Source organism: Bactrocera dorsalis, chromosome 6 (genome assembly GCF_023373825.1).
Source record: "Bactrocera dorsalis isolate Fly_Bdor chromosome 6, ASM2337382v1, whole genome shotgun sequence".
Lineage (NCBI taxonomy): Eukaryota > Metazoa > Arthropoda > Insecta > Diptera > Tephritidae > Bactrocera > Bactrocera dorsalis.
The window spans coordinates 16,216,864-16,236,548 of NC_064308.1; the positions used below are offsets into that span (position 1 = coordinate 16,216,864).

General features: G+C 35.8%; 2 protein-coding genes across 22 annotated transcripts in view; one reads left to right on the top strand and one right to left on the bottom strand.

The window, feature by feature from the left end:
- The window catches only part of LOC125779360 (zinc finger BED domain-containing protein 5-like), a 451,651-nt gene that overhangs the window by 253,677 nt on the left and 178,289 nt on the right, over nt 1–19,685 (top strand). The window lies entirely within an intron of this gene.
- LOC105221871 (calcium-dependent secretion activator) overlaps nt 1–19,685 on the bottom strand; it is a 249,448-nt gene that overhangs the window by 142,796 nt on the left and 86,967 nt on the right. For all 20 annotated transcript variants that reach the window (XR_007423219.1, XR_007423220.1, XM_049460126.1 and 17 more), the window contains 3 exons: nt 19,412–19,548; nt 19,145–19,332; nt 18,789–19,078 (listed from right to left, as the gene is read on the bottom strand). Coding sequence is in view for 18 of the 20 variants with exons in the window: in XM_049460126.1 (XP_049316083.1) it covers nt 18,789–19,078; nt 19,145–19,332; nt 19,412–19,548 (615 nt within the window). In the remaining 2 variants the exon portion in view is untranslated. The remainder of the gene's footprint in view (nt 1–18,788; nt 19,079–19,144; nt 19,333–19,411; nt 19,549–19,685) is intronic.

Sequence of the window (19,685 nt, forward strand, 5' to 3'; positions counted from 1 at the left end):
ATTTTCCATTGTAATAAAAAAAGTTTCAAGGCTTATATGTATGTTTAATAGCATCTAATAATTTAACAAACGGATCATGATGATTATTTGCAATATTTTTTCCCCAAATATACTCAAAAATTAAATTGGAAAAATCTTCACTATTATTATAATTATCTTTTATAGAAGAACGTTTAATTACGCGCCAGTGGGACTCGATCCGTTGAGTATGGGTCCCGTCCTCGGCGACGAACGGATTATCGGGGTCGCTGTGATTAACCCGTCGGTGCTCATACCCGTGACTGGACAGACAGTCGTATGCTTTCCAGCAATCAGTACATATAATACTGCCTTTTGCCACGTGCTTCTCTATCAAAGGTATGAGCACCTCTGCAGACCTGACATTGCCGGGACATACCTCCAGCCTAAGGTCGTCACTCCCATCCTCAACCATCCAAAGAACCCAGTGGCCTTCGACTCTCTGACTTCAACAGAGCTAGTTTTATTTAATGACAGCGTCATTGGAACTTTATGCGCGCAACACATTTTAGATTTTAAAATCAGTCCTTGCTCTTCCGCAAAGGAAATACATTTATCTTTAGCATCAAAAGTTTGAATTATTTTTACAATATTAAACATTGACTTCACTTCCGACGCTTTAACGCTGGTTGACGCTTCGACACAATCTATTTAAATGCCTTAAGTTATATTTTTATCAATTTAAAACTTATATTATTTACCTGATGAATTTGCACTCATTTTTTTAAATACACATTAACTTTTAATAATTATATATTTACATATATTTTAAATTTTATATACTTTAAATTTGTATCCTGGATAAAGGCATAAACGCGGAATTCAAATGAAATGAAATTGTTACAAAATTATTACAAAACGGGAAAAAGGAAACGGTACATTGTTTAGTTGTAACAATATCCGTTATAATAAATAAATATGTAGAAACAATGTAGTGAAGCGTAAGTGCATACAAATTGCAAAATCGGAAATAAATAATTACTAGAAATCGAGAAATTGCAAGTTAAAATTTGCAAAATTTTCAACTTTAAATGCAAATATCTCGAAAACTATAAGTTTACGGCGGCAACAATTATTTATAATAATATTTTCTTAAAGCATCAGCTCTATCCAACCACACCACTTTTAACCCTGAAATCGTGGGATGGTATACTAAAGCCGACCCTGTGTGTTGTTTGAAATTGGACTGCGCAGTCCAATATAATACGCAAAAATAAATATGTACATACATAAGTATGCATTTTATGCGTTTAAGCGGCCTGCACAATCCAATATAATATGTGAAAACAAATGTTTGTTTTATATTTTAAATTATCAAATAATATTTATCTTTTCTTTCAGATGTTGTTATTATTTTTATTTAATTATTCTTTCTTTGCAGATTTGATCACTATTTTTATTTAATTAACCTTTGCTTTCAGAATAAATTCTATTTGTATTTAATATATTTTATTTTTTCAGATAGTATTAATATTTTCTTTCAGATATTATTATCGTTCTATACAATTAATCTTTCTTTTTCTTTTAGATATTACAAATTCAATGTAGTTATTATTTATTTTAAGGTATTAATAACCTTTATTTTGTTTCAATCTTTTTTCAGATTTTTCTCTTTTGTTTTCAGGTATCAATAATGTTTCTCTTTAATAAATCTTTTTTCAGATACTAATTATTATTTTTTAATTAAATATATTTTTATTTATATAAATTATAATAAATTTTATGTGAATACGTGAAAAATAAAATACAATAAAAATTTAAAAAATTAAAAGTTTTGTTTGAATTTTTAAAAGTAGGAATCAAAAAATACAACCCTGCATCAGCCGTCGATTAGGGATTTTAGAGCAGGACAGATATACTTTTTTATATGACACTGCTGAGTGAGCGCAACAAAGATGTATGATCACATGTATACGTACGTGAATGGGTAGAATTTTCACGCGGCCTATGGCAAATGAAAATTAAAATTCCGTGATACGTCAACCCTATCTGTGATTGGCATAAGAAAGCAGAAGGATCGTAATTTCTTTTTAATTCACAATAGTTTTTAAAATGCACATTGCTTTGGATCGTATTTTTAGGTCACAATAGATGGGAAACTGTCAAAACTGTTGCAAATGTTCAATAAACTAACAAAAGCTAATTAAATTCCAAAATTGATCCGACTTTGTTTTTTTATTTGAACTCTAATGAAAGTGATAGAGATAATATAGATATAGAAAAAAACAAAAAAAAAAAAAAACAATTATGAAGCCTCATTAACAACCTTTTCTTTGTAGATGTATCGTTGAACACAGAATTGGAATCTATAAAAGACGGTGGAGAATTTTAGAATATGAAGTGGAAGGTACCATCCCACAAAAGTGGCAAGATTTGATAATCTGCATAAAATTTAAAAGAGGTTATAATCCTCAAAAATTGCGATTCTGATCACATACAAGAAATAAACACCGGGGTAGCGAACCGCCTAATCGCAATCGGCAAAAAGAAAAGAAACAAAATAAAGTATTCGTTCTTAAATTCATTTTGAAAATGTATATGTCTTTAACCTTATAAATATTTTTTTAATATAAACTGAATTACAAAAATTGTGTTAATATAAATTTTTTTTTTTTTCCAATCATTGGTTTCTTGCTTTTGTTCTTTATTACTAAAAATTATAAGCAAAATATTAAATTAAAAAAAAATTACTCATGCTTTCATAAATTTGTCTATTACGATTGGCATTTTATTCGAACGAACGGGTATACTCGTTCACGTATGTATGTCATCATGTCAGATTACGATAGAAGCATTACGATCACGTATGTCAGAATTGGAAATACGAGGGCTGTCCGATAAATAACCGACCTCAACGTGAAACTAGCGGCACATCTGAAAAAAAGTTTCTACTTCATATTGTGCATATTATAATAGCTACTCGCCAAAATTTCAGAAATTTATCTTGCGCAATTATCTGTTGACAGTCGTTTTTGTGAGTCTATTTCGCTGATTTCCCCAAAATGGAAAAAATTGAATATCGAGCTGTAATTAAATTTTTTATTTTTGAAAGGCAATACGCCTTCACAAATCAAAGATGAGTTGGACTCTGTGTATGGTGACTCTGCACCATCGTTTACCACCGTAAAATTTTGGGCAGCTGAATTTAAACGTGGTCGCAGGAGCTTTGAAGGTGATGAACGTCCTGGGCGTCCAAAAACTGTAACCACTAACGATAACATCGCTAAAGTTCATCAATTGGTACTAGACGACCGCCGGATTAAAGTTAGGGAAATAGCTGAGATTATGAAGATGTCAAAAGAAACTGTTTGTCACATATTAAACCAAGATTTGGGCATGAGAAAGCTGTCCGAGCGTTGGGTGCCGCGTTTGCTTACGCTAGACCACAAACGTGCGCGCATGAACATTTCCAGCGCTCTGTTGGCTCAGTTTAGAGGCAATAAGACCGAGTTTTGGCGCCGATTGATAACTGTAGACGAAACTTGGATTCATCATTATACGCCCGAAACAAAAAACCAATCTAAACAGTGGATTGAAAAGGGGGAACCAGCCCCAAAAAAACCTAAAGCTGTGAATTCGGCTGGGAAAGTGATGGCGAGTGTTTTTTGGGACAGCCATGGAATTATTTTTATCGACTATCTTGAAAAAGGAAAAACTATAACAGGAGCATACTACGCATCATTATTGGACAAGCTAAAGGAAGGAATTTCGAAAAATCGGCCACATTTGCAAAAAAAAGAAAGTCTTGTTCCACAAAGACAACGCACCATCTCACACCTCAACAGTCGCCATGGCGAAAATCCACGAACTGAGGTTCGAACTGCTTGACCATCCACCTTATTCACCGGATCTAGCACCAAGCGACATTTTTTTGTTTCCTCAACTTAAAACTGCGCTCGGCGGCCAGAGATTTTCGTCAAATGAGGAGGCAATCTCTTTCGTGAACTCGTATTTTGCAGACAAAGACGCCAAGTACTATTTGGAAGGGTTGCAGAGATGGGAGCATCGCTGGGAGAAGTGTGTGGAGTTACAAGGAGACTATGTAGAAAAATAAAAAAAAAAAATTGAAAAAGTCGCGTGCATCATGGTTAGGTCGGTTATTTATCGGACAGCCCTCGTACAACTATTTACGTGACGAGTGATACGTTCCTGGATGTAACGATTCGATCCCAAATTAGATAACATTAACACACACGCACACTCATATATTGATTGGACACTTAAATACAACGCCGTATCATGCAGCATAAACAACCCTGCCAGCCACCGCTAACCACTTTTCTCAAATATTTCTATCCAACTACACATTTTTCCTCTATGCACTAACACCAACGCACATTTTCGGGTTATTTTTTGTTTACCTAAATGCGATTTGAAAAAGTTTCTTTCATTTCTTGATTTATTGGAATGAGTGCGAAGGAGAAAACATAATTGTCAATAGTGCCAAAAAATATCCCAAAAAGGGTAATAAAAAAGATTGAAAGACGCATGATCGTACCATCGTAAAGCAGGTTCGTACAACAAGAAGGTAAGTGAAAGATTTTTATGTGAACCTACAGGGTTTGTCCGGAAAGTAATGGGACTGATTTTCTTCCGTTCAACCTGTGCTTCAGAGCGTGCGCGAGTTAATACTTTAACCTTTAACCACAACCTTATGTTTCAGTAACATTAAAGAAAAATTATCAAAACAACTTTATCTTAGAACAAGAGAAGCGCACTATCAGTACAACAAACAATAATAACCCAAATATTTATTTACTAGCAAACAACCAGCTTCTCAATGGTATGAGCAGCGATAAACATAGCCTGTTCGAGGTGTGTTTAAAAAGCATCGCGAATTTTGAATTTTCGCGGGTTACGTATATTCGAATTTCGAAGTTTTTGTGGCGTTATGTTGGTACTCATATCTCCCACTTATGCCGACAAGCTCGGCCATTTTGAATGTTCATTTAATTGTTGGCAGCTGCTTTGCTTGCACGAGTTTTGGATCGTCTTCGATTTTTACCTATTCAAAAAAATGGATCAAAGAACCTGTATCAAATTTTGTGTGAAAAACGAAATTAAGTGCACGGATGCATTTCGAAGTTGACTGTGGCATACGGAGAAGCTACCTTGGACCGAAGCAACGTTTATCGGTGGTAAAAAATGTTCTCAGAAGGCCGAGAAGATGTGAACGACGAAAAGCGTGCCAGACGCCCGAGCACTTCAACAACAGACGAAAAAATTAATGAAGTGGAGAAAATGGTATTGGCCAATCGTCGAACCACCGTTAGAGAAGTTGCTGAGGACCTAAACATATCGATTGGCTCGTGCCATTTGATTTTTATTAACGATTTGGGCATGAGACGGGTCGCCGCGAAATTCGTACCAAAATTGCTCAATTGTGACCAAAAATAGCATCGCATGAACATTACTAATGAGATGTTAAATTCTGTCCGCGACGACCCAAATTTGCTCCAGAGGGTCATAACTGGTGACGAATCGTGGGTTTATGGTTATGACGTGGAAACCAAAGCTCAATAATCTCAATGGAAGCTGCCGCACGAACCAAGACCGAAAAAAGCGCGCGAAGTTCGGTCGAATGTGAAAGTTTTACTGACAGTTTTCTTCGATTGCAAGGGCGTGGTGCATCATGAGTTCTTGCCACAGGGAAGAACGGTCAATAAGGAATATTAACTGCAAGTTATGCGCAATTTGCGCGAGCAATCCGCCAGAAACCTCCTTAAAGCAACAGGAACAATAGCCTCGAGGTCACTTTATCATTATCGACTACCGAGTAACAAGTTACTACTTGTAACATTTGTACAGTTTAAGTGTAATATATTCAATATTGAAGTACATGTGTATACGGTGAAATATTATACAAATAAAGGATCAGTCAGAACCAATCTCATTGGCTGACTTAAAATTATATATTTATTTTATTCCTAAATTAATTAACTGGCGCCCAACGTGGGGCAGCAACAAAAAAGGATAATCTATAATATCCTTAGTCAGTCTGCCTGAAAAGGAAGAATCTAGTCCCTGGAAACAAAAAAAGGATTCATTTAACTCATCCAAGAAGTTTACCAGTGCATCATCCCACACAACGTCAATCAAAAGAGATTCACATAAAAATCCTAATACGACAACAACTTGAAAGTAAAAAATCAATATACCATCCTTGGCAAGCAACACGCTTTCATAGAAAGAATACTATATCAAGCAGCGCTCCAAGAATACAACTGGAGACCGATCTTTAGTAAAATAAATCAGCAAATAAATCAGCAAGATGACAGAACAAGCAAATTTAATTGCATTAACCAACGCAGTCGCCGATCTGCAACGACAGTTATCCGAACTACAATTAGGAAGAAGTGCAACCATTCCACAATGAACAGAGCAAATATGTTCTTACACCAGACCAGAAGAAGTGGATCTGAATATGTTTAAATCAATAACACAATTTAATGGTGATTACAACGAATACAGGAATTGGAGGAAAGTAGCAACCACATTAATGGAAGACATACGACAATTCGAAGGACATAATATATATGAACAAGCATTAATAATGATCAGAGGAAAAATTACTGGCAAAGCAGCACAGATCCTGATCAACCACAACGTAAAGAGAAACTTCCAAGACATCATCGATAGGCTAGACGATTCCTATGCCGACAGGCGATCAATATACGTCCTGGAGGAAGAGATGACGAAAATACAACAAAAAGAACTACCACTGCATGTATATTATGACAATCTGAACCAAGCATTGAATGTAGTGCTATCCAAGATTGAGATGACACACTAGCTAAAGCAATCAGAACATTCGTCACTGGACTGAGAAGTGTAGCTATCAAGAATGCCATCTATGCACGAGCCTGCACAACATTAGCAGATGCCTACAGTATCGCCCGTACAATGCAACATGATTCACGTCATCAGAACCTCGAGTAGAGATGAGCGATATCTGTGATTTCAGTGATTGCTATTTTTAAATAACTGTGATTTTATATTGCTATTGCGATCGCAACTAAGTCGGCGTTCAAACGGAGACCTTTTGTTATTGTTGTTGTAGCGGCAGATTCTGCCGATTTGACAGTGTTTGGCCGAATAAAAGTCCGGGTCCCTTCCAGTTACGTACACCCGACTGTCGTGGGAACGACGGAACCTTTTGTCGTTATTGGCGGCAAATTCTTTTTTGGTTCCTGTAACTCGAGACAAGTTTTTCCGCCTTTCTTTTCACTACATTTTCGCAAATGTTGGAGCGGTTCGGCTACCTGAAACTTAGAGCTTATTACATAGTTCATTTGTCTGTTGGTATGATCCGCTTTTAATATATTCAAAGAAAAACTAATGACGGGAATTCCATAATCCATCAGAATGTTTTGAATACCCGCTAATAATATTTTCAAAACCAAATTAATAACGGGAGTTTCCTGATCTTTGGGAAAACATTAAAAACCCGTAATTTTTTTATTCCATATTTTTTTTTTTGAAATTAATTAATTAAAATCCTTGTTTTAAATTAAATAATATTCGGTTAAACGAAATAATTATAAGGGCTTCTTAATAAAATAATATATAAATATAAAACAGTAAAAGTAACTCCATTTTTATTATAATTCATATAATTAATTACTAAGTGTTGTATTTATGAATATCGCAACCATGAAAAGAGTTTAAATTTGTACTCTAAGATAATTTTTTAAATTCATCACAAAAGCTTTCAAATAAGTAAAATTAAAAATTTAATTATATTAAATTAAAATATTCCATAAGCTGTTGAAACTTCTGGTTGTTAAAGATGTTTTATATGAAATTTTTGTTTTGCAAATATTGCATTTTGCAAATATTTATCTACTACTTCAAACATCTGCCATACTTCACTTCTTTTCCTTGATAAATTTCCTGCCATTATTAAAAATTATAAGAACGTTATATTGAAAACTTCAAACCGCTTTGACGAAAAATAGCATATACGCATATATGTATATATACAATACCCTGAAGGAAGCTGCTACTGTTCTGCTGTTTGCTATTGCGATCGCATGTACTATTAAAAGATTACAGTTTCACAAATTTATTGTGAACTGCTATCGCAATCGCAATTCGCAGGTTCGAACTGCGATCGCAATCGCAGTTCATAGAAGCGAACTGCTATTTATAAAATGTGATCGCAGTTGCGATTTGCGATTTTTCAATCACAATGAAAAAATCACCGGTAGTGAAACATCGCTCATCACTAACCTCGAGTACATTCCACGATACAACCATCATCAGAATCATAATTTCAGCAATCAACATCAGAATAATTATTCTTGTCAACAACAACCCCCAGTTGAACCAATGGATATCGATTCATCCACCATATTCGGTAGACCAACGAGACAAGGTTACAACAAGAATCAGCAACAACCACCATGAAATCCGCAGCCTCGACAGAATTATCAAAATCCATTTAAGAAAGTAGCAGGAGCATTGGGATACAAACGAGAACGAGATAATACAAGTCATGCTATTATACAACCGAAGAATCAACGGATCAATCAAATTACACACGATCAACAATCAAATACAGAATACGAACAGGAAGAATATTGTTTTATTCTAAGGCATGGGTTACCAACGCTTGTAAGGACCACAGAAGGAGGTAACTCAGTGTATATTTTAATTGATAGTGGTGCAGAAGAAAATTATGTAAATCCAAAATTCCCTCACGCAAAAAGGATAGAGGTAGAAAGTAAAAAGCAAGCCGCTACTTTACACGGTAAATCATTAATTAAATATAAAAAGAAAGTGAATATAATAGGATTTAGTATAGAATTTTTAGAACTCGATTCCTTACAATATTTAGATTTCTTGATAGGAAGTAAAGGTTAAAGCAAATGAAAGCAATGATAGACATAGAAAGAAATGTATTGATTGCGAAAAATAAAAAATTAACAAGAATAAATTATAAAAATAGAAGCTATGGATAAGTACAAAACCCCTACAAATTTGAAAAACTTGAAGATCTTTCTTGGGAATGACTTCATATTAAAGAAAATTTATAAAAGGATTTGTATCCGTAACGAAACCATTAACACTCTACCTAAGAGGAGAGAATGGTAATATTTCAAAGAAATAAAAGTAGCTCAGTACATGTAAAATTAGATGACGAAGCACTTAAAGCAGTTGAAGCACTAAAAAATAAACTAAAAGAACAAATAGAATTATTCCAACCAGATTTTGGAAAAGGATTTGATTTGACTACAGAGTCAAGCAATCATGCGATTGGAGCTGTACGAGTATTGCCACAAGGCAAGAAACTTATAGCATTCATTTCACGTACATTAATGCGAACTGAACAAAATTACTCAACAAACGAAAAAGAAATGTTAGCAATCGTTTGGGCACTCAAGAAACTTAGGAATTATCTGTATGGTCTCACTAGTAATACTATTATTCACACCGATCATCAATCCCTAATTTTTTCAATATCAGAGGACAAACCAAATTCAAAACTAAAACGATGAAAAAATTTTATAGAAGAATACGGAGTAAAAATTAAATATGTTAAAGGAGATTTAAATGTAGTAGCCGACGCACTCAGCCGTCAAGTAAACGTAACTACGAACGACTCAATACACTCGCAGGAATCATCATCGTTAATCAGAATCAAAGATGTCAGCGCTCCACTGAACCAATTTAAAACACAAATTGTGATAAAAAATGTGATCAAAATGCATTGGAAAGAGCAACAATGTCAACATACGCATGGAAAAGCACATAAAAACGCAAAAAAAATAATACATTAGAGATACTAGAAACTTGCTATTGGCCAAATATAAAAAATGATGTAATCCGACTAACTAGAAATTGTAGCATTTGTAAAGAGAACAAATACGAACGCCACCCGACAAAACAAGTTTTTGCAAAAACACCCAAACCCGAAGGTATAAGCACACAAATCCAAATGGACATATTTGAAATCGATAGAACAATGTATCTCTCATGCATAGGTAGATACTCAAAATACGCATATATGAGAAAATTAAATGACAACAGAGAATTCTACAAAATATTAGAGGAAGTACTCATAACGAGACTATATTTAATAGCACAGCAGCAAAAGCTCTATTCCAACGGGTATATATTGAACATTCAATGACCGCAGCAAACCATTCAACATCGAACGGTCAAGTTAAACGGCTGCATTCAACCACTCTGGAAATTACTAGAATTCGCATTCAACAAAATAAATCAACCGCGACTAAAGAACTATTCAACGCAATCAAGGAATACAACAGGACTAGGGATGTTGGAAATGGAATAAAGTATCGATATATATTGTATCGGTAATTTTTGAATATATCAATATCGACATTGATATTTTTATTTAAAAATATCGATATATCGGTATGATATGAAAAAAAAAAAATTATTTGGCCTAATCTACTTTAATCATCTTACCTTACTAGATAAATACTAACCAATAGACATAATTTTTAATAAATCAAGAACAACAATTAAAACATTAATTATTTATTAATCAAACCAATATTTATCTGATACAGACATAAGAAAAACTCTATGATTTACGTGCTCGGCTGTAAGCCGACTTCTGTTATTGGGTACTGCGAGATTCACAACAGATGCCACTCTCTCCGAGGAAACCGAGGACGCAGGCGATATCAAATACTTTAGAGCTATGTCGGAAAGGACTGGGGTAAAATGACAAATTTTGAATTTTGTTGGATTCTCTTTTCTGTGTATTATAGGCTGATCTAGATATTGCTTTAGTTCGCTAGGCATACCATCAACGGTTGAAGTTGAAAGTAAAGAGTTTACTGAAGCTGCAGCAATATCTATCATAATTTGTTCATGTCCGGACCACAACGACGGCGATGATTTTTCGGAATTTGGAATTATGATAGTGCGAGTGGGCGAAAGTTGTCCTCTACGCCTATGTTCTAAACGTATTTCTTTTGACAGCTCGGTTATTGCACTGGAAACAGCTAGCGCGGAACTAAAATGAATACGCTTAAGCGTGGGTCTAAAATTGTTGCTTTGGCCAGATGTAAATGTCGCTTTAGTGGTTTTAGTTTTGCAATAACTAAATTTAGCAAACTCTTCTGAACAGCAATACCAAATTCGGTGAAAGGCTTTATTTGTTCAAGGCCTCTCTGAAGTAAGTTTGCAATGGGAATCACCAAACTTGAAGTCGCGTACTGATCGCCGCTAATTTCTTCAACAGCTTGCTTAAATGGGGTAAGCAATATTATCAGATCTCGTATGACACCTAACTCTGAAGAGCAGTGTGTCCACAATCCTTTTGTAAAAAAGCGCGGGAAAAGATGTTTTCTTTTTCTCCTCTTTCGCCTGTTGAGTGAAGTTGGGACGGTTGATATTCCTCTGCATTACGCTTCTATTACTTTACGTAATTTGTGGGAGTAATGCACAGGAGTATTTGTTTGGATTAAACAGTTAGTATAAAAAGGATTTAGAAATTTTTGATCATAAAAATATCGTTTTTATATATTTTTCAATACTTATAATATTATATCGATACCTCGATATATCGAAACAATAAATATCGCTTAAAAATATTGTTATATGGAAAAAATTATATCGATATATCGATGTATCGATATTTTTTCGACAACCCTAAATAGGACAATACACTCCATCACAAAAAGGAAACCTATCGAATAATTTTTTGAAAGTAGCAAGACTGAAGAAATAAAAGAACTGATCGAAAATACGCAGGAGCATACTTAATAAAAAACGAACACATTGGGAATATAGAACAGGACAAACAGTTTATGTGAAACAAAACCGATCCACGCTATTTGAAGAAAACAGTACAAGAGAATCGTGAGGACACAATTTTAACAACGGAGGGGAAGATCGTACACAAGGACAACCTCAGAAACAATGATGAAGATAACGCTAACATTAATCCTACCAACATCCTTAGCTCAGGAAATAACCGACTTACAAGATCGCAAGTACGTGTTAACCGAGACTGACACCATTATTTTTGTATCAAGAACATGAGTACCTATTCTATATGACGAACTTAAGCAAAATACTTAAATCATACTACGAGATCGCCGAATATAAAGGAGAGATGCCTAGTGAAGACGCAACAGAAACAGCATTGTTCAACAGAATAGAAGTCCTCAGAAAACAACTACGGAATAATGGACGAGCCAGACGATATCTTGATTTCTTAGGATCGATTTTGAAATTTATCACAGGAGTCCCAGACCACGACGATCTGATTAAAATTACAACAATACTCAACAACATAATTGAAAATAATAACAAACAAAGACAAATTAATTCCAACTTTGAAATAATATTGAAAACATTTAATATTGAGACGATTAAACAAAAAGTTATATTGCAAAAATTATACAAGGAGTTATTTGACTTAACTATGACAATTAATTTCGCGAAGAATTGAAATTTTTATTCAGCAGCAATAAATACGGACGAGATTGAAAGGATATTAGAAAAGAAACAAACTAGTATACCGGTTATTGAGACGACACTTTCATTGTAATTTATAAATATCCAGTCATTGAAAAGAAATGCCCAACATACAAAGTTACTCCATTATCCAATCGTCAAGGCATTTTGGATATGAATAAAATCGTAAGTAAATGTGAAGATAAAAAAAATATTAACATCAAATGTAAAAATAATTTAAATAAATATATTTGTAAACAAGAACCTAATGACAATTGTACAATACTAATGATCGAAGGTTACGAACCTCATTGCAATGTTATCCAAGAAAATTACGCACCTATTATAGATTTAGGACATGGTAATGTCGTATTGCAAGGAAAATATATTAAAAACGAAAAATCAATTGAAGGATTGAATTTAATCCTATTTAATGAAACAATTATTATTGACTCATAAGTACAGGGTAGGCCATTTAAAGTTGACCTATCTGGCAACGCTGTAACTTTTAACAGCGCTGACAAATCGGCTAATGTCATACCGCGTTAGAAGCGTCATTCGAAGGCAATTTATACCATGGAACAGTACACTCCAAAAGAACGCGCTGAAATTGTTCAGCTTTATATTCAAAATAACTTTTCAATTGTGTTAACTCAATAAAGTGAAAAGTGCTCCAGTTAAGAACACAATTAAGTCTTTATACGCAAAATTTGTTAACACCGGTAATCTCAGTAATGCCAGTCATGCATCCAGACAACGCACAAGACGTTCTGATGAAAATATCGAAGCTGTACGAGCCAGTATTGAGGAGACTCCATCGACATCGAGTTATCGCCGCTCTCAGGAATTAGACATCTCTCGCATCACTCTCCGACGCATAATTCATAAAGATTTGAAGATGTTTCCATATAAAATTCAAATGGCACAAAAACTAAACCCAGCTGATTATCCGCGACGCCTTAATTTTGGCAAATGGGCCATCGGGCGATTGATATCGAAAAATGGTGATGTTGACTGGCCACCGAGATCACCAGATTTGATGCCACCAGACTTTTATTTGTGGGGTTATTTGAAATCCAAGGTATACGCTAATAAGCCAAAGACCTTAGCTCAACTGAAAGCCAACATTCGACGTGAAACAGCCGCCATATCATCCGAAACATTGGCCAAAGTCATGGAAAATGTCGAAAAAAGAGTGCATTTAGCTGTCAAAGCTAAAGGTGCCCATTTACGCGATCTAATTTTTAAATATTAGCTGAAACAAATCCCCTTGGACCAAAATAAATTATTTTTGAAATGAACAAAAAACATTGTTTTCTTTTGTTCTTTTTTTTTAGAAACAAATGGGTCAACTTTAAATGGCCTACCCTGTATTCCACAACCAGGAACAAGAAATTAAAGATTATATTATAGCTAATGGAAACGAAAGAATTCACATTCTTGAAATATTGGAATCAGAAAACGAATATCAATTTGACAACATTAAAAAATTAAATAAATTTTTAATACCAATTGAAGAACACCCAATCAAGAATATGTTCATAACTATAGGAGTACTTGTAGTCCTAGGAATAAGTATATTTGTAATATTCAAACTAGATCAGGAGATCTATTTTTCACAAGAGAGGGGAGAGTTAATACTTTAACCTTTAACTGCAAGCTTAAGTTTCAGTAACATTAACGAAAAATTATCAAAACAACTTTGTCTTAGAACAATAGAAGCGCACTATCAGTACAACAAGCAATAACAACCCAAATAGTTATTTACTAGTAAACAACCAGCATCTCAATAGTATGAGCAGCGATAAGCATAGCCTATATAAGCAACTGGAACAATAGCCTTGAGGTCACTTTATCATTATCGACTGTTACCACTTGTACAGTTTAAGTGTAATATATTCAATATTGAAGTACATGTGTATACGGTGAAATATTATACAAATGAAGGTTTAGTCAGAACCAATCTCATTGGTTGACTTAAAACTATATATTTATTTTATTCCTAACGAGTAAATAAATTAACTCGCGCACCGACTGGATTCGGTAGAGGGCGTTCCTAGCTAACGAGCGGCAGTTGTCTCCGAGCACCTGGAGAGGCAGGACAAACATTTTCGAGCGACGTGTTTCTGTTAGTGGTGTAAGCCGAAAATGCAACTTTCGTTAGAACAGAGGTACGCGATTAAATTCTGGGTGAAACTCGGTAGATCTGCGACAGGGACGTTTGATATGATCAAGCATTCTTACCCAGATGTTGCTTTACAAAGGTGTGGTGTGTTTCGGTGGCACCAGGCCTTTTTAGAGGGCCGGGAAAAGGTCGTTGCTAAAGACCGGAAGAATGAACAAATCCAAAGTGAAAACGATGCTCATTGTCTTTTTTGAGATCAAAGGCATTATCCAGTTTCACGTGGAAGTATTCAACAGACTCAAACGGAGGGTCAATCGGGTCCGACAAGACATTGCTGCCGATTGGAAGTCGCCCAATCACAGGGCACACCGCCTTTCCTGTGAACAGCTACCTAACCAAGGCCAACATCCCAACGGTTCAGCAGCCGCCCTACAGCCCAGATGTGGCCCACCGGACTTTTTTGTTTTCTTGCCTGAAAAGGCCGGTGAAAGAAGATCCAAGCATCATATATCTCGGGTGTGAAGGCTATTTCGGAGAGCATATTTTGAAAGTTTTTAGAGAATTGTAACTATTGGTTTCCGGAAAAATCCTGTATATTTGCTCGTCTGGCTCTTGGCACTTTTCCTTCATAAAGAAAAGAATACATAATAAAATAAGAATAAAATTGCATAAATAACGAAAGAATAAAAGACCTGTCTGCACAATTGTCGCCAATTGGAGATTCCAAGTGTAAAGTCAAAGCAATTCATATATCAAAAAAATTATATTTCCAATCTTAAGCAAATCTTCAATATTCATGTAAAAATCATTTGAATACTTTTTTACATAAACAAAAAATAAATAAAATGCTTACAGGGTACAGAAATTTTTGTTTACATATACTATACAGGGTGGCTCAAAACTAATCCTCCTATTTGAAGATGCTATAAATTTTGCAATTGACCTCTAATGTCAGTTCTGTTTTGACATTTGTGTAGTAAAAACATGCAAAATACACGTATGTATATAAACAATGGTACGCTACACTGCGTGCCACAAACGATATGCTGAATCCCCGTTTTGGCGATTTGCACTGGCCAGCAAGATCGCCTGATTTGAAGTCGCAGGTTTATGTCAGCAAGCCTGAGACTCTTGCAGCTCTTAAAGATAATATCCGTCAAGAATGTGAGGACCTATCGCCGGAAGTTCTGGCCAAAGTGATTGAAAATGCCATAAAAAGGGCTCAAATGACAATCAACTGTGGTGGCGGCCATTTACATGATATTCGTGACTTGATGTAAAAAAATTGAACGGTTATTTTGCGCCACCTGTTATACAAGTATATAGGGTTTATACTAATAGTTGTTACTGAACAAGAAAAAGTTGAATCCTTATTTGAGATAAGTGCATAATAGCTCACAAACGGTACGGTAATAATCAAGTTTGAGTTTTCTTACGGGTGTTACGCTCTACGTTTTAGCCGTCGATTTTACTATATGATTAGACATAAGGCGTTATACGCTGTAACAAGAAGCAGTATTCTGCAAAAACTGTGTAATATGTAAAATATTTAGGGGTTTCATATAGTCTTATAAAGTTATAAGTTATAACGATCCGAAAACAAAGCGTTCAGAGTTGTATTTGCGTTAGCTTATTTTTGTATGCAATGCAATAACAAATTTTTGAAACTAGTATAAAAACTTATGATTTTATGATTTTACGTTGTGAGTACCCCAATTATTTATATCAAGTGATAAGATATTTAGGAAAATATTGTTACATATAATATATTTATGTTTGCACTTTTCCTTAAGTGGTTTACGAAAACAATAAAAAATGTAGATTGTCAAATTAACTTTTTCATTATATTTTTATATTGATTAATGATATGCTTGACAATAAGGAGCGAACAGATCCGCGGATTTAGGCTAGTTTGATATATTCTTTAGTTTTCAGTCCCCAAAAACCTTGCAATGCGCCAGAGTGTTTAGTATATTTTTATAGGGGAGGTTAAATAAACTTTAACTTTCACATCAGCTATATGATGAAAGTACTTTGTCTGTTGGGATATAGTGCAGGTCGTGTTGGTGCGTCCTGTTAAATGCCAATCTACGACCTCCACTGCCTTACCAAAACTGAACTGACCCTTACCTTCTACATGGGTTATAGTTAGGAATTAACTTTTCGATTACGGTTTGAAGCCTGGACTGGTGATGACACTCAGCAATACTGACTGATGGGCTAATGTTGTACTACTTCCATCCCATTAAAGCCATGGAATCAGAATACGTTTCCTTCACATCAGCACTTAGTTGGTGAGGTAGGTACAGGTCGAGAAAACTCCACAATGCCCCAAAGATTAGCAAAATCGATGGCAGTAGGGAGGATAGTGCCATCTCACGAGAATAATGAAAAACGGTAGCTACAGCCATTTCCGCTGTTTTCATGAAGGTAATCAGAGGGAACTCTTGGCCTACTCCACAGGGTGCCGACTGGTTAATTCCGCAGCCACAATGTCACCTGGATATCTTCTTCTCCTTTATTGACGTAGACATCGCTTATGCGATTATAGCCGAGTTAAGAACAGCGCGCCAGTCGTTTCTTCTTTTCGCTACGTGGCGCCAATTGGATATTCCAAGCGAAGCCAGGTCCTTCTCCACTTGGTCCTTCCAACGGAGTGGAGGTCTTCCTCTTCCTCTGCATCCTCCGGCGGGTACTGCGTCGAATACTTTCAGAGCTGGAGTGTTTTCATCCATCCGGACAACATGACCTAGCCAGCGTAGCCGCTGTCTTTTAATTCGCTGAGCTATGTCAATGGCGTCGTATATCTCATATAGCTTATCGTTCCATCGAATGCGATATTCGCCGTGGCCAACGCACAAAGGACCATAAATCTTTCGCAGAGCCTTTCTCTCGAAAACTCGCAACGTCGTTGTTGTCATCGTCCAAGCCATATCATCGGCATATGCCAGCAGCTGTACGCTCTTATAAAAGATTGTACCTGCTCGATTAAGTTCTGCAGCTCAAATTATTTTCTCCAGCAGCAGATTAAATAAGTTGCACGATAGAGAGCCGCCTTGTCTGAAACCTCGTTTGGCATCGAACGACTCAGAGAGGTCCTTCCCGACCCTGTCGTAGCTTTTGGTGTAGCTCAACGTCAGTTTACATAGTCCTATTAGTTTGTGGGGATACCAAATTCAGACATCGCGGTATAAAGGCAGCTCCTTTTCGTGCTGTCGAAAGCTTTGAAATCGACGAAGAGGTGGTGTGTGTGGATTCTCCTTTCACGGGTCTTTTCCAAGATTTGACGCATGGTGAATATCTGGTCGGTTATTAATTTGCCAGCTCTAAAGCCGCACTAATAAGTTCCAATCAGTCTGTTGACGGTGGGCTTTAATCTTACAAACAATACGCTCGATAGAACCTTATACGCGATGTTGAGGAGGCTTATCCCAGTTGGCGCATTGTGGGATCTACCTTTTTGTGAATTGGTCAGAGCACAGTTAAGTTCCAATCGTTGTGCATGCTTGAAACCTTTTGCTACTCGCCGCATTTTTTCGTAGAATATTCGAGAATTACCCCTGTCGGTCAGGATATAGCTGAAGAATACTAGTCAGAACACTACACTTCGGACTACCTCGGGATATCCCTTGTCTCCAAGCGAATACGTTCATAGTGAGGCCTGTAATTTTCCTCTTATGGAACATAATACACACCAAGCAGTTTCTGCGTGGATATTTTAGGAGAAATACTTACAGCTCATTTACTTTTTTCTCGGCAACACTAACTGTGTCTGCTGCCAGTCTTCCAGCCCTTATATATTTAGTACATCATTACGAACATACGTTTCAGTGTCGCGTAGTTTCTGGCATTTTGCCGTAGATTCTCTTTTATTCTAGCATTCGTGTTAGCCACAATATTATTCAGCCAAAACCCTTCCAAGGCACGCCGCTAGCAGTGAGTGGCGTTGGATTTTTCGACTAACTGAACTTAACTAAATGTCTTTATTACATTAAGTGGGAATACTTTCTTGAACACGCTTTAGTTTAATGACAGAAATAGGCAAATTTGCTGTAATTGACATGACACATTGACATAACTTCTATAACGTGTATGGAAACTTTCAACTTTCTCAATTAACTTTATAAAATAAATATCTAAGATATTGAAATATGAATATATTTGAAATGAAGCATGCAATTTTAATATTATATCCTTTACGTACCTTCAATTCTCGCTTCAGAAGATAGTCGTGTATAATTAACTAGGGCTGCTGTTTCTAAACTCTTCTTAATCATCATACGTACTTCTTCTGGTGGTACGGGTGTAACAATGTCTTTCATGAGTACACGCTCTAAGAGAGACAAGGTAGCTTTTAAAGCACCTTCCGGACGACCAAATGGAAAACAGAAGCGAAAATTCGTTATTTGATGCTCAAGTAATATCCGAAGTCGCTCTTTAATTTCAGCGAACTTTTCCTTTTCCTCGTGCGTTATGCTGCCAACGCCATCGGGTCTATTAATATAAGAGACCATCATCTTTCTATAGAATAACTACTTTTAAGTATATATTCGTATGTACCTATTTCCGTGCACATGGCTAGCACAAAACGCAAACGAGTAATGTATCAACGTGGGGTCGATCATATACTGCTTTTCTGCAAGATCTAACAAATCTGATAAATAACAGAGATGTCTGTAACAACCACGCACTCCATATCGCGCACAATATTCATCGAGCACAAAGACCTGGCCAGGACTGAACCAACCCTGTAAGATTGCCAGAATTAATTTGTTGAAGATAAATTCATTCCTATAATTATTTTTTTTTTTCGCTTATTTAACGTACCAATGACGCATAAGGATCGTTAAGGCGATACTCGAGCGTGAGATTTTGTAGTACTTTGAAAAGACTAGCGTGGTCGAATGAGCAAGGATCTGCACTTATATAATCTTCCATTCCATGCTTTCGAGCTTTGTCGGCATCTGCGCTTTGAAACAAAAATAAGGTTTATAATTAAGCATTGTTCCAGGTTCCTATTTGATGTGGAATAATAAAAATTATAATATATTCCCAGAGGGTTATCTCCCTCATAATAAAATTACAGCAATAATCTTAAGTT